Source organism: Carcharhinus amblyrhynchos, chromosome 6 (assembly GCF_965287045.1).
Source record: "Carcharhinus amblyrhynchos chromosome 6, sCarAmb.v2.hapA, whole genome shotgun sequence".
NCBI lineage: Eukaryota > Metazoa > Chordata > Chondrichthyes > Carcharhiniformes > Carcharhinidae > Carcharhinus > Carcharhinus amblyrhynchos.
In genome coordinates this window covers 84,310,199-84,325,555 of record NC_137329.1, presented here as the reverse complement: position 1 = coordinate 84,325,555, position 15,357 = coordinate 84,310,199, and the positions used below count along the sequence as shown (strand labels likewise).

At 41.2% G+C, this 15,357-nt stretch overlaps 1 protein-coding gene across 1 annotated transcript in view; it reads left to right on the top strand.

Moving 5' to 3' along the window:
• Window positions 1-15,357, top strand: part of efcab6 (EF-hand calcium binding domain 6) — a 94,292-nt gene that overhangs the window by 64,935 nt on the left and 14,000 nt on the right. Inside the window, exon 24 of the mRNA XM_080190828.1 lies at window positions 8,827-9,018. Within this exon, the coding sequence (XP_080046954.1) occupies window positions 8,827-9,018 (192 nt within the window). The remainder of the gene's footprint in view (window positions 1-8,826; window positions 9,019-15,357) is intronic.

The window sequence follows — 15,357 nt, the reverse complement described above, 5'->3', positions numbered from 1 at the left end:
TCCTCATAGAGGCCATTTTATGGTCTCTCTGAGGAATAAAATTCTTTTCACTAGTACAAACACATTTTAAATGGGAGTTAATTTTTTGTATTCACCTTTGTTTCATACAGTTCATAGCTATACTTAGGTGCTAGGGAGTTGTGATCTTACTGGCCAGTCGATTGGCGGGATGAGCCAGTAAAACCATGTGAGAGGTGTAAAATCAGGTTCGTACTCAGTTTCTCGCCTCTTCCATGATCTTACTGACCCCAGATTTCCAATGTGGTCAGCCTCATGCTGGGGAAGAGTGCTAGGCTGATTTTAATATTTAAATTTGAATTTTAATGTAATTAATGAGTCCAGGACATAATTGTCGCTGGCCACTTGCCTTAATGGCCTCACTGGTGGAGGTTCTCACTGGTGAGGATCATGTATGGTCCCCATCAACGGAGACTTGATGTGTTGGTCTTGCCGGTAGGACCAGAGGCCGTTGAGGCCCCCTGGGTGGTTGGGAACAAGGGAACCAGTGCACCTTGGGCAGTGCCAGCCTCGCAGCGCTGGCCTGGCACCCCAGCCCTGCCAGCCTGGCTCTGTCCACTGGGCACCCCGGCATTGCGCATGCACAATAGCACCCTCTCGTGTGAGCTGCCAAATTTCTGGCAAGAATAGACTCTGTTCACTTCCTTTACTGGTGGGAATCAGTTGATCGTGCATCACTTTTTGCACGAAGTGGTGTAAGATTTCATTTCTGGACTCACTGAAAAAATGGAACTGAAACCCTCGTGTTTTCACCCTCGTTCATCACTTAGAATTTATTTGATAAGATTGCCCCTCAAGTCTTGGAATACTTTTTAGAAGCTGAGTTGTGTTGAGATTTACTGAAAACAATACATGTTGAGTGGTCAGAAATAAAGCATCTCAGTCGGATGAATAATGGATCGATCCAATTTGCAATATGCAACTTCTGGCCAGGATGGAGCTAAATTACAAGGAGATCCATTATATACCAGGAACAATGGCTTGGATTTTAAATGCCAACAACATTCCAGCAGGAACCACTAGTTTCATTCATTCCCTGCTTGCCCATTGCAAATGAGGTCACAATGATTTAAACCACCAGGAGCCATTAACTTGCCACTGGCTGACTTCTCAACCTCAACAGGCAGCAAGTGGGTTGAAGGAGCTGTTGATCTGTAGAAGTTATTGGCAGCCAGCATTATGGACTGGTGTCTCATTGTAGGTTATGGGAAGAGATTTGGGAGAGAGGAAAGTCTAGCCTTTCTTTGTAGGACCCAGAGAAGTACTCCTGCTCTCCCTGTCCCAACAAAGGCAAGTTAAAACCATGCATTATTGGCCTTTTCTGTTTCTGATTCTCTTTTGACTGGAGTTTACCTGGAGGGAAAGCCAGATTAGGTCTATTCAAACGCCTAATGGCAGCCGGGAAGTAGCCCTCAATATAATCACAGCAATTCATCAGTTGAATTTTTTTGCAGCCTATCCTCAGGTTGTTCCTTATTGCCAGTGTAAGACATACTATTGCATGGCCTGATAATGCTATCCTGTTACTGGGACCATTACTCTTTCTTGGGTCATTTGCCACCCCCATTGGTTCTCCAGAGGGGTACAGCAGCTAGTTGTTATGGTAGGGACTAACAACCCAGTAATTAGGGGTCGAAATTCATCATTGTGGTGCAAACTGGGTGACATGAGATCAGCCTGTTAATACTCAATGCCTGAAATTTAATTCTACCACCCAAGATAAATTTTAATCCCTGTACATTAAATTTCTATCAAGGGGAGTTATATAATTTAACATAATGAATCTGATAATTTGTGGGCTGCCATGACCAAAAAAGCTCCAAGGTTGCCATATCTGCTCAACTACATGTTATTACTTATGATGTATGGCACAAAAACAGGTCTCTGAGCCCAAACAGTCCATGCCAATGTTTATGCTCCAATTAACCATCCTCCCATCTAAATCTATCATTGTACCTTCTACTTCCTTTTCCTTGATATACTTCTCTAGCTTCTTCTTAAGTGTATCAACTATTCCCTGTGATACGATTTCCACATCCTCACCCCTCTGGGTAAAGCAATTTGTTCTGAAATCCGTGTAGTATTTCTTGGTGACTATCTTATATTGATGGCCTTTAGTTATGCTTTCCTGCCCTCTGAATCTGCTCTATCAAAATCAAAACCTCTACAAGGTTACCCCTCAGTCTTTTTTCTAGAGCACAGATACCAAGTATGTCCATCCTTTTCTTATATGTATACTCACATGTTTCTGGTATCATCTTTGTAAATCTTGTCTGCATTCTTTTCAGTGTCTCTTTATGATTTTTATACTATGGTGACCAGAACTTTCCATAACACTCTAATTGTGGTCTTACCAAGGTTCAGTACAGGTTTGGAACAGCACCCCTACATTTCAATTTCATCCCTTTAGAAATAAAACCTTAAATGGCCTTGCTAATCTGTGATGTGATGTTTAATCATTGCTGCATTTAGTGTATGTGAGATCCCTTATTTCCTCTACCCAGCCAGACTCTCATCTTCCAAGTAGTAAGTAAACACCCAATTCTTGCTACCTCGCATCCATCTGTGTAGAATTTCATTTGCCCATTCTGTAAATTTATTAATGTTCTTCTGTAATTTGCTGCAACCCTCCTCAGTATTGACCATCCCCCACTCTCACCCTATAAATTGGTGTCATCTGCAAATTTAGAAATAGTGTCTTTGATTTCAAAGTCCAAATTGTTAATGTAAATTATGGACAGCAGTAATCCTTGTGGAACACACTTACTTCTTCTGGCACTCTGAATAACTATCCTTTACTCCCACCCTTTGTTTTCTGTCTTGAAGTCAGTTAACAATGCATTCTGCCACTTGTCCCCTGACTGCACATTTTCTGGTTTATACAGTAGCCTGTTGTGGGATATCTTATTGAAGGCCTTTTGAAAATTCAAATAAATTATATCTGCTGTATTACCGTTGTCTACTCTCTCTGTTACTTCTTAAAATACTCAATAAATCTGGTCAAGCAAATCTCTTTTTGAAATCCACGCTGACTATTCACTATTATACCTTTCATTTCTGGATGTTCTTTTATTTGTTTTTTTAATAGGATTCCATTATTTCTACCACTACCAATGTTAAGCTTACAGACCTATATTTCTTGGACATATTCTATCCACTTTCTAACTAGTGAACGAACTCATTGACATCTGACTGACTTGTCATACCTGGAATTGATTTATTATTGTCACATGTATTAGTATACAGTGAAAAGTATTGTTTCTTGTGTGCTATACAGACAAAGCATACTGTGCATAGAGGAGAGGATGCAGAATGTAGTGTTACAGTAATGCTAAGGTATAGAGAAAGATCAACTTAATGCAAGGTAGGTCCATTCAAATGTCTGATGGTAGCCCGGAAGAAGCTTTTCTTTGGTTGGTTGGTATGTGATCTCAGACTTTTGCATCTTTTTTCCAATGGAAGAAGGTGAAAGGGAGAATGTCCAGGATGCATGGGTCCTTGATTATGCTGGCTGCTTTCACGAAGCAACAAGAAATGTAGAGAGACTGAATGGATGGGAGGCTGGTTTGAGTGATGGACTGGACTTCATTCACGACCCTTTGTCGTTTCTTGCGGTCTTGTACAGAGCCGGAGTCATACCAAGATGTGATACAACTGGAAAGAATGTTTTCTATGATGTTGATGAGAGTCGTAACACAGAGGTATTGGTGGGCTTTCTTAACTATAATGTCAACATGAAGGGACGAGGACAGGTTGTTGGTGATCTGGAGACCTAAAAGTTTGAAGCTCTCGATCTTGTCTACTTTGTCCCCATTGATGTACACAGGGGCATGCCCTCCGTTATGCTTCCTGAAGCCGTTGACAATCTTCTTCATTTTGTTGACATTGAAGGAGAGACTATTGTCATCGCACCAGTTCACTAGATTCTCTATCTCTTTCCTTTTCCCTTTCTCATCACTGTTTGAGATCTGACCCACAACAGTGGTGTCAACAGCAAACTTGAAAATCGAGTTGGAGGGGAATTTGGCCACACAGTCATAGTGTATAAGGAGTATAGTAAGGAGCTGAGAGCATAGCCTTGCATAGCACTGGTGTTGAGATGATTGTGGAAGAGATTTTGTTGTCTATCCTTACTGACTGTGGTCTGTGGCTTAGGAAGTCTAGGATCCAGTTGCAGAGGGAGGAGCCAAGCCCCAGGCCAGAAGTTTGGAGATGAGTCTTGTAGGAACAATGGTGTTCCAGGGTTGAGTGTAGGGCCAAGCAGATGGCATCTGCTGTGGATCTGTTGCTGTGGTAGGAGAACTGTAATGGATCCAGGCAGACTGGGAGGCAGGAATTGATTTGTGCCATGACTATCCTTTCAAAGCACTTCATAATGGTGGATGTCAGAGCTACTGGATGATAGCCACTAAGGCACGCTGCTTGTCTTTTCTTTGGTACCAGGATGATGGTCATCTTCTTGAAGCAGGTGGGGACCTCACATTGATGTAAAGCGAGGTGGAAGGTGTCTGTGAATATCCCCACCACCTGGTCATGCAGGATTTGAGTGCTTTTCCGGGATAGTTGCTTTCCATGGGTTGACTTTCGAGAAGACTGCTCTTATGTCGGCAATGGTGATCTTGAATACAGGTTCATCTGAGGCTTCCACGGCGGAGGGTGCGTTCTCATTGACCCCTTGCTTAAAATCGGCATAGAATGTATTGAGCTCATTGGGGAGGGGTGCATTGGAGCTGCCAATTTTATCTGCCTTCATCTTAAACCCTGTTATGTCTTGTAGACCTTGTTACAGTCAGCGGGAGTCCGTGTTGTTAGCCTGGCACTCTAGCTTAGTCTGGTACACATAAGAGAAGGCTATGCAGGCCAGGTCATTGAGTGTCTATATGACAGGTTCATTATTAATAAGGGGACCCGGGGTTATGGGGAAAAGACAGGAGAATGGGGATGAGAAACATATCAGCCATGATTGAATGGCGGAGCAGACTCGATGGGCCGAGTGGCCTAATTCTGCTCCTATGTCTTAATGTCTTATGGTCATGATTGTCTGGTTTACTCTTAGGGCTGCTCGCAACGGACAGTGCATATTGTTGCCCATGTCCCAATAAGAAAAAATAAAAACTACCCGTACCCTCCAAGGATATTTTACAGCCCGTCAATACGTTATCAAATGGAGGTGAAGAGAGACAGTGAGAGCCCTGTACTATCTCTTGGAGGGAAGGTCCACCTATTTAAGTGCCAATCAGGAATAGTAGCCAGACTTCCCCAGGATCAGCGACCTCAGTGATGGAAGTCCTGCCCACCAAAGGTTTATGGCCAACAACTCCAAGGAATAGCAGCCGAGAAACAGTGACTGCTGCTGGTATGACATCTATTCAAGTCCCAGAATCATCGCTGCATCCCAGACCAGCATTAATTGTCCATTTAAGGATGTCAGTTGATGGAAAGGTGGGGAAACCAGCCACAGGTCTTCCCACCTCAAGCTTAATTGGAATGGAGATGAGAAGGCAGCACAGTCTCCATCTGTCATCCTCCTGCTTGATTAAATGTCCTCCCACCCCCATCTCTAAACCTACCACTTGGAAATGCATTAACTTCTACCCGACAATCCAAGAGCTGTTCTCGGGATCTTGGTCAACATCAGTATTCCTCTCTCAAATTATGACCAAGTTGCTTAGTAATGACAGAGAGAGGCATGCTCTCACTGCTGTGTTTTCTCTTCAGTATTTATCTCAACATCTGATAAGCTGCACAGTGAAGCTAACTGCAACAAAAAATTTATCCTAATGCCTAAATTTGAGTTTGAGATAAATGGAAGTGATAAATACAGTAGAATTCCACCATTTGTGGAGGTTATGTTTGTGCGTATTCTCCCAAAGGGTAGAATCGCAAATGGTGAAGGTATTTAATAATGGGCACCAATTAGATAGGGTTTGGCCATCCCAAAATTATGTTTTGAGTAAGTTCAAGATTTTACTGGAGAAATTGTTTAACAATCCAAGAAAACAAGAAAAAATGTAAAAATTGTCACTCAGAGGCAATAAAAACTATGTTTGAGTATACAGTAAAATTTTGTCAGCACAAACTACTGAACAGTAGTTAAGAATGGAGGTAGAGGGAATGGGTGAAATGACTGATTAGACGTTGATGTGGATGAAAAGAACAATGTTATGCTTTCAATGTTGTAAAGTTCTCAGTAAAGAACAATAGCATTGTCAGTCGCTCTATTAAAGGCAATGCTTCTTTCCATGTTTGTATCATAACGTGTCGCCAGTTTTCTTCAGCTGATCTTATGAGGTCTACCATTGTCTTAGTTGTAAAATGCTTCTTTTAGGATCTTCCTGCTCCTGTTTACTTTCCTTTAATTTAACTAGTTCAGCCAGTTCTTCCATCCTCTTGCTGAGATTGAGGCAACTCCTATACTTCATCTGTGGTTAGGCCTTCAAATTCCTCCCCTCCAACTTGTTTTGGCAAGCCAATAATCCTGTCCACTTCAGCACCTTTATTGGGAATCTGTGGAATCATTCACAGCTTCAGGCCAAACCTTTTTCCAGCACCCGTTTATGATTGAAGTTCATTTATGATTGAACTCCCATGAGTTCTTAATTATGCCTATTGCTATGAGGATGTTGAATTCTTTCCAGCAATCACAGACTGCAGTTGAAAGGTTTGCTTCCTTGCTTCCATAAAATGAAGGATGTGGCTGACATTTTGGGTATGGTAAGTATTGAATAAGGCAATGATCCCTGGTCTATTTGCTGGGTAAATGAGATATATTGGGCGTAAAAACAGCATTTGGACGGCTCCCCACAAGAGTCCATGGATGTCCATGTGCATTATCGAGGATTAGTAGGACCTCTGGTGGAACACAATTTTCAGACTAGTCTTCAAATATTCCTGTTGTAACCAGGCTTTACTGTTAGCCTTACAAGAGATTGGCAGATGAGATTTATTTTTCCCTTTAAAAACTTGAGGATTTTCAGACCTATAAACCATCACTGGTTCACATTTAAAACCAGCCTTGGCACTTAATATAAGTATTCACCTGATCTTTGCTGCATTAAAACCTGGAGCTATCCTTTCCACTTTCAGTATGTAGGTTCCAATGGTAGTTTCTTTCACACCTGGCCAGTCTCGTCTGCGTTAAAGACTTCACTAACTTCAGCCCAAATGCTTTTAAAAGCAATCAAACCATCTTGTACTGCTTGAGAAAGCAAAGGAGAGGCACTTTCCATATCACCTTCACCATCACTAATAAAACCAGTGACAACAGCACTACCCTCCTTAATACATTTTATGTGCTGGTACAAGTCAAGTGGCTTATTTCTAATGATCAGACCATTAACTGGGATCTTCCTTTGATACTGGTGCTCTATCCACACATTTAGTAACTTCTCTATTTCCTATAAGTGTGAATCCCTCTCACACACAAGAATTAACCTGGCAGTATGACTACCAGAAACACTAACAGTGACCCTTATTTTTTCTTCAGACTGTCTAATGTACCTGACAATGGATTCATTCACAAATTATTCCCTGGCCAACATGGTAATATTTGCACTTTTTTTTAATCTATCAAAGAGTGGGACTGTTTGTGCAAGTTTCATTACTTTCCTGGGACATTTTCTGCTTGGCTGTGAGTCACATTTTTGGTTGAGTGTTGCAGTGTACCCATAATGCAAAATACTGATTGGAAGTTATTGTATCCTGCAAATCATTGCAAACTGCATTCCATTTGAGATGGCACATGTGCAGTGCGCATTTTCTATACAGGAAATACACCATGGAAACCTTGTTTTTTATGGCTTCGAGAAGTTGGCTTTCCTTTATTTCAGGACCGATATATATTCAGGTAAAAACTTCTAACGTGTCTAATGAAATTGCAGATGGGCGAAGATTTGAGACTGTGATGGGCAATCATTTATACAAGTTCTTTTGCGTGGGTAATCAAATTTGTGATAAGTCATCACAGATAGCGAAAATTTACTGTATGCCCAAAAGATATTATATTTGTAGCTCCCACAAGCTGTGGTCCATGAGACAACTATCTGTTGTTAGTAGGATCCTCAGCCATATTAACAAAAAAGGAACAAAGTGAAGTCTGTACAATACAAGAATTCTATTGAAAATTCAGTAAAGAAAACAAACTTGCTTAAAAACTCTTTTTTTAAAAATCTTGCAGCCATACCACCTCCAGTCCAACTGTTGTACAATGCGTTGTCTGATTTTAAATCAGTTCAGCTCTTTAACTAGCAGCTATATGAGGTGCATGAGATGAACCATGGGTCTTTTGTATTATTATTTCTCTTATTATAGTTATTGCTTTCACACTACTTGTATTTCCCATGTAGAGGTGGTTACTATGATTATTCCCTCCTTTTCTTCATCCTCTGTAGGACACACCTAATTTCTCTATTGCTGGCTTCTCAGGCACTCAGATTGTTGGAAGTTGGGATAAGTGGGAAATTCTTGCTGTGTATCCATACCAGTCCTTCCTAATCCATGTGCAGACTGTTCATACACTAATGCATCTTTGTGTGCTTTAAGAATTCACAATTCTTAACAGCTTGAATAATAGAACTATAGAAGCATGCAGCACAAAATGAGGCCAATCTGCCCATCATATCTATGCTTTGAAAGTTTAAAAACTAATTTAACCAATCTGTTATATCACCATGCCTGTATATTAGTCTGCTTCAAAATTGAACTAGGTTGTGCATTGAGCCATCAAAGATAATTGGAAAATGTTTTTGTTGTAATGAGCATTGATATGAAACATTGTTCCTTGACCTTTCTTTCATTATTTTTCCTCAGGCCTTCAAATCATTTGATAAATATGGAAATGGGAAGATCAATTCATTAGCATTCCGCCAGGTGCTTCATAATGTATGCTTCAAACTGACAGACAGGGAGTTCAACTACCTCCTCAGCAAATTGAAATTAGACTCGGACTATATGGTAGACTGGCTTGACTTCCTTCAGAGCTACAATAATTACAACTACAAGGTCAGCGAAATTCACATCCTAGTGTTTATTTCCCAACTATTCATTTCTCTACTTTCAACAACTTTTTTTCCAACAAGCACATATAACCTCCTCACATTGCACATCTACAAATCACTTTTGAGAAATATTTCATCATCAATTTTTATAAAGTTTTAGAATAAAATGCCAAGCTACTGAGTATTTCATAATTGCAGTCGTGTATCTTATTTGTTTTAGTGCTGAAATATTTATTAGGATTTTAGAAACAGATTTATAATTCTCTTCAAGTTCATGCTGCGCATTATTATTACAACAGTTTCTACTGTTTCATTCTGTAACGTGTTGCTTATACAATGAATTTTGAATTCTGAGAATGGAAGCAGTTCATTAGATTTATAATGGAGTATGAATCAACAACCACAGGTTAAAATTGGAGTTTAACAATACTGGTTTAGCAAGTGGTAATTAACTTGCTGTTCGATTTACAGCTTTATATCCTAGCTACTCTGGAAAGCTCTCTTGAGGAGGCTCCATTTGGTGGTTGCCCGTGGTATCAGAGGTCAATAGCTGCCGTTAAGGATATTAGAGTCGGGTTTCCTACCTCCTGGCCTTTATTCTCCATTCATGTGGAACATTTCCACATTGATTTGATTTATTATTATCACATGTATTAACATATAGTGAAAAGTATTGTTTTTTGCGTGCTATGCAGACAAAGAATATAGAAGAAGTTCATTAGATTTATAATGGGGTATGAATCAACAACCACAGGTTAAAATTGGAGTTTAACAACACTGGTTTAGCAAGTGGTAATTAACTTGCTAAGCTCGATTTACAGCTTTATGTCCTGGCTACTCTGGAACATAAAGAGTATAGAGAAGGAAATAGAGAGTGCTGAATATTTGATTATTGGAATTTGTAGGGTTTTTTAAATCAGACATGTAATAGTGGAAATCATTGTTTTTAGCTTGTTTACCGGATTGAATTTATGTGTAACTACCTTTATAAGAAGTCATAGCTAGGGTGTAGAGAAAGATCAGCTTAATTCAAGATATGTCCATTCAAACACCTGACAGCAGCAAGGAAGAAGTTGTTCTTGAGTCGTACATCATCTCAGACTTTTGTATCTTTTTCCCAATGGAAGGAGGTGGAAGAGAGAATGTCTGGGCTACGTGGGGTCCTTAATTGCTGAGAAGAATGTATATTGGAGAAGTAACTACTTAATTCATCAAATCACAAACTAACTTTCCACATACAAGATTACATATGTTGAGATTTGCTGCTGAGCCCACCACCTATATTTGTCACTGATTTAGGTTATGTTACAGACCACTTAACATAAAGGGGAGGAATTTTCCACTACTATCAACAGCTGGAACCATGGCTGGCTAAGGCACAAACTTTGGCATGCTGGCAAAATTCAGTTTCCACCAGTTGGAAATTAATTTAGAATTTTGTTCTCCTGAGTTTGATGGTGGGTTAAAGGAGGGGCAGGTTTCAGGAACCATACTTGCATCTCATGAATGCTCAGAGTGGAGTAGTGAAAGATTGTCCCGGGGCAAGGGTTCTATGACTGTCTAAGGAGGAGTCAGAGACTGCCCTTGGGCTGAGGCTATCCTGTCAGGCATTTTGAACAGACAGCCATGGGCTGAGGCCTGCTGTCAGGGGCATATTGAACAGACAGCCCTGGGCTGAGGCCACGTCAGGGGGATATTGAACAGGCTGCCCTGGGGCTGAGGCCAGGCTGTCAGGAGTATATTGAACAGACAGCCCTGGAACTGAGGCCAGGCTGTCAGGGGCATATTGAATAGACAGCCCTGGGACAAAGGCTGTACTGTCAGGGACATATTGAACAGGCTGCCCTGGGGCTGAGGCTGTGTTGTTGGGCATTTTGAACAGACTGTTCTGGGACTATGCTCTTGGCAATGTTTTGGGGCTCTGGGGCTGAGGCCATGCTGTGACAGGCACATATTGAAATACTATCCTAGGCTGAGGATACACCATCAGGAGCATATTGAACAGATTACGCAGGGCATGCATGTCTTTGTCCCGGTCAGACAGAGAAGACCTCTCTGAGTAGTGACGATCACTGTGCAGGGCATGATCAGTCGCCTGAGAATTTGGATCTTAGAAGTTAAAGTATAGCACTGTAAGGCAGATGGCACAGTCATGGTCAGGGGAGGCATCTGTAACCTGTATGTCAGTAGTTGAAAAGTCATGAGGGGTTATTGGATGGTCTCATTGGGGGGCAGGGTGTGCAGCTGGAAAGCCAGGGTGAATGTGGCTTTGAGAAGAGGAGGGGTCAAGTTGACAAAGAGTATGGGGGCATCAACATTAATGGATTGGGAGTTAGAAGAGAACAAGAATATCAACATGCACAACGATGGAGTCCAGAATAATAAAAGGAGTGGGAATTAGGAGGCTGAGACTATGGAGAAGGATGGAAGGAAGTTGGTAGGTAATGGGGGAGGGGGGAGCTGGCCACATTCACAAATCCAGTTAGCACAATGTTTGCCTTCAGCCGTCAGTGACACAGTTAGAAAAACAAGTTTGAAAAAAATTATACACAGACGAGGCTCAGGGCATGTGAGTAGAGTTGTATGCAACAATTTGGGCTGATTGAAGGGCAGTCTGTAATTATGAAGAGCATGCTGGACTGATGAGTCTCACGCAAAATGAATAAGCATTGTTCCTTTTTTAATGGTGCACATTCGGGCAATGATCCATTATGTTCTCAGTGCTGCACTGTATATGGCCTTAATTGTTATCTGATCCTCATAGACATGTCAAAATGGGTGCAGGCTCTAAGAGTCAAAGCCCACACCACATCTGCCATTAGAGACAGCATGGCCCCCCACAAGCCTCCATCTTCCCAGTGACCAAGGCTTTGGAACTCCTCCCTAAGCCTCCACCTCTTTTTCCATAATTTAAAATCCATCTTAAAATTTAGCTCTTTGCTCAAGCTTTTGATCACAGATTCTAATAACTCCTTATCTGACACTGTCAAATTCTGTTTGATAATACTCCTTGAGATATTTTACTACATGAAGGATGTTAAATAAATGCAAGTTTTCATTGTTGAATCAGAAAATGGTGGGTTCAAAGCCCACTCTTGAGAGTGGATTACATAATTTAGACTAATGCCTCAGTAATTCTTGGGAAGTCCTGTTCTATCAGAGTTTCAGCCTCACATGGCCATAAAAAAGATCCCATGGGAATATTTGAAGAGAAGAGGAGTTTTCACCACGTCCTGGCCAACATTTATCCCTCAGCTTTGTATGAGAAAGAATGAAAAGTGATAGTCCGTTCATTTATTTCATGCTGATAGTGAAGCTTTGCTGTGCGTAATTAGTTTGTCACAAATTGCTATAGTTATTCCACTCCAGAAGTACTTCACTGACTGTAAAAGGTTTTGTGATACCCTGAAGTAGTGAAACACATTATAAAAATGCAAATCTTTCTTGCAATTACACAGGAAAAGAGAGAATCAAGCCAAATAATAGGAGATGTGCTTGATGAATGGGAAATAATTGAAACAGTTGTTTGCTATTAGCTCTGAACCAACTAGCTTGTCTTTGCAATGGCAGCTAATATTTCTTGGCCTGCCTTTCAACTATTGTTACTATAATGTCATAGAGTATCCATCATATCCTGTTAATTTGGTTAAGACTATCAATGGGTTCCTTCACCCTGTCCTTTATATTTTACCCCGGCAATTTTTAGGCCCCAGTGGGAGCAGGCGCAGAACTGGGGATTTGTAGAATTTCACACCGCCAACAGGAATGCCAGTTGCTTAACTCCATCTCACTTCAGGCCATTTTCCTGGAGGTGGGTTGGGGTGATAGGGGATAATAGGGTTACCTGTCTGTTAGTGGTGGGTAGCCAATTCAACTGATTAAAGGCCTATTTGAGGTCTAATGCCAGAGGCCAACTGGAATTTTCCAGTCAGCCTTCAGGCCCCAGAGGGGAACAGGGTAGTTCCCTGGAATTGGCCTCCTGGTGGCAGATGTAGGTGGCAGACTCCAGGCTTCAGCAGCTGCCACCATGTTTGAGCTGCTACCCTCATAACGGTAGTCAGGATGTTCAGAGTTTAAGTTTCATTTTTGAAAAGTTGAAAAGAGGGCACCTCCATCTTGGGGTATCCTTTCCCTTACAAACCCACAAAGGCACTCTGCTGTGTTGGCTGAGATTGGTAGGTCTCCTATTGGCCCTCTGGTTTCAGAGTCCTCTCTCTGGGCATTACTTAGCCATTTAGAGGAAGTCATGGATGTTCCTCACATACTGCAGACTTCTGGCCCTTACTTAAGCCCAACGGCAGGGTCTTGAAGTTTCAAACTAGAAATTAAAATGTTTTTTCTCTTTTCAGATGCTAATGGTTAGCTATGAATTTATTAACAACCATTCTTCTATATTTCAGGTTTCTATTATTCATAATTCTTTATTTTTGCCTCTTCTTGGGCTCACACCACTATCCCTTTTCAAATTAATCTCTTATCTATTTCATCACTGCTTAATTTCATGGGGATACTTGATCCTATTGCTGTTGCATTACAATAAACATTCTTAGAATGTTTTAAATCCCAATCCAGATTCCAGCACATCACATTCCAAAACGCATCATGTTTTGTGTTTTCTTTAAAATGATTTTCTAACTGATTTCATTATTCTTTGATTGTTGCCTGATAGCCTTCATGATATGTGTGTGAAAAAATGATTGCATCACTTGCTGTGCATTTCTGGGTGGTTTAATGGAGTGTGGTAGTTATTAAAATAATTGAAAAGTTTTACAAGATTCATGTATTTTATCAAATAAAAGAAAAGTAAGAAAGCTGTTAACCCCCCCACCAATATAAAATAATGGTGAGTATAGTTTTTATACTGGAGTGAATATTGATCATGTAACATTTCTACATCTATGATGATGTCACAACGATTATTAATAGACAGCTGTCCTGCATCATGCACTCCACTCAAATTTAGAGTGTTAGTGTTGAGATTGCTTACAGTGGAGATTATTAGCAATAGGCACTGTGAGAGATATTAGCTGGCATATGTGCTGTAATCTCTGTACAGCCTGCAGCCAACTCCTATCAATAACTACCTTTGTCTTACTCAATTTTTTTTCTTTTTCTTTACAAAAAAGTAATAATTTAGCTTCTCAGGATTGGATATTATGGACAAGTATACATATAAAATAGTGCCTCTTTCAATAGAATGGTTTGACCAGCCACTGTCACTTGTACCAATTTTTGATATAGCAGCTGGTGTGTCATTTTTGTGTTTGGATTAGCTGGATAAGGGAATGTCTGGGAAAGTGTATTTTTACTGCATTACACACAGTGGGTTGAATCTTCTGTTCTTGCTGCTGGCAAACTAGGAGGCAGGAAATGCTAATACTTAGGTGAGATGATGGTGTACCTGACCCCTTTCTTTGTCCACTCCAATTAATTTCTGGGCAGGAAGGCTCATGATCCACTTTCCTACTCTGCTAATACAGGCCCTTAAATAGCCAATTAATGACAATCAGTGCTTGATCGAGAGACTGAACATCAGGAAAAGAAGATCTTGCCTTTCCGACACCCATCCCCATCCTTTCCTCTCTCCCTGCAACCATCCTCCCATCCTGCGAAACCCACCCACTCCCACACTACTTACCTGTAGCTTGGGCCCTCCACAGTTTGGGGATCCAGGTTCAGTTTCAACCTTGGGTAATTGTCTGCGTGGAGTTTGCATGTCCTCCCCGTGTCTGAGTGGTGCTTCAGTTTCCTTCCACACTCCAAAAATGTTCAGGTTAGGTTGATTGGCCATGCAAAATTACCCCTTTGTGTCAGGGGGACTGACTAGCAGAGTAAATATGTGGGGTTACAGGGTTAGGGTCTGGGTGGGGTTGTAAGTGCATGCTTGATGGGCTGAATGGCCACCTTCTGTACTGTAGGGATTTTATGAGCCTAGGACTCCCAGGGGTATCCTTCCAGCAGCAGACATGGATTCCTCAGTGGTGCTGAAGAATAAGAACTACCAGCCTCTGACTGGCAGCTCTTGCTAGGTGAGACTTCTGTTCCTGGAGTCTTAATTCCAGGGGAAGGCCTACCGGGTCTCACCACTGCCTGCTCAGCCTATGGTTTGGCTTCCCAAAAACAGGCACCAGTTTCTCACCAGGTGGCAGGCAAGGGCCCCGATATCACAGCAAAATTCCGTTCAACATTACAGTGGACTTTGCCTTTCATTGTGGGACAGACAATGAAAAATATTGCAGTATCATTCCATCAATCAGTGGATCAAGTACCTCAGATGTGAAATTGCCATGCAGTTGAAGCGTATATTGAACAGCGTGCGTAAAAGTACATTCTTTTGATTTAC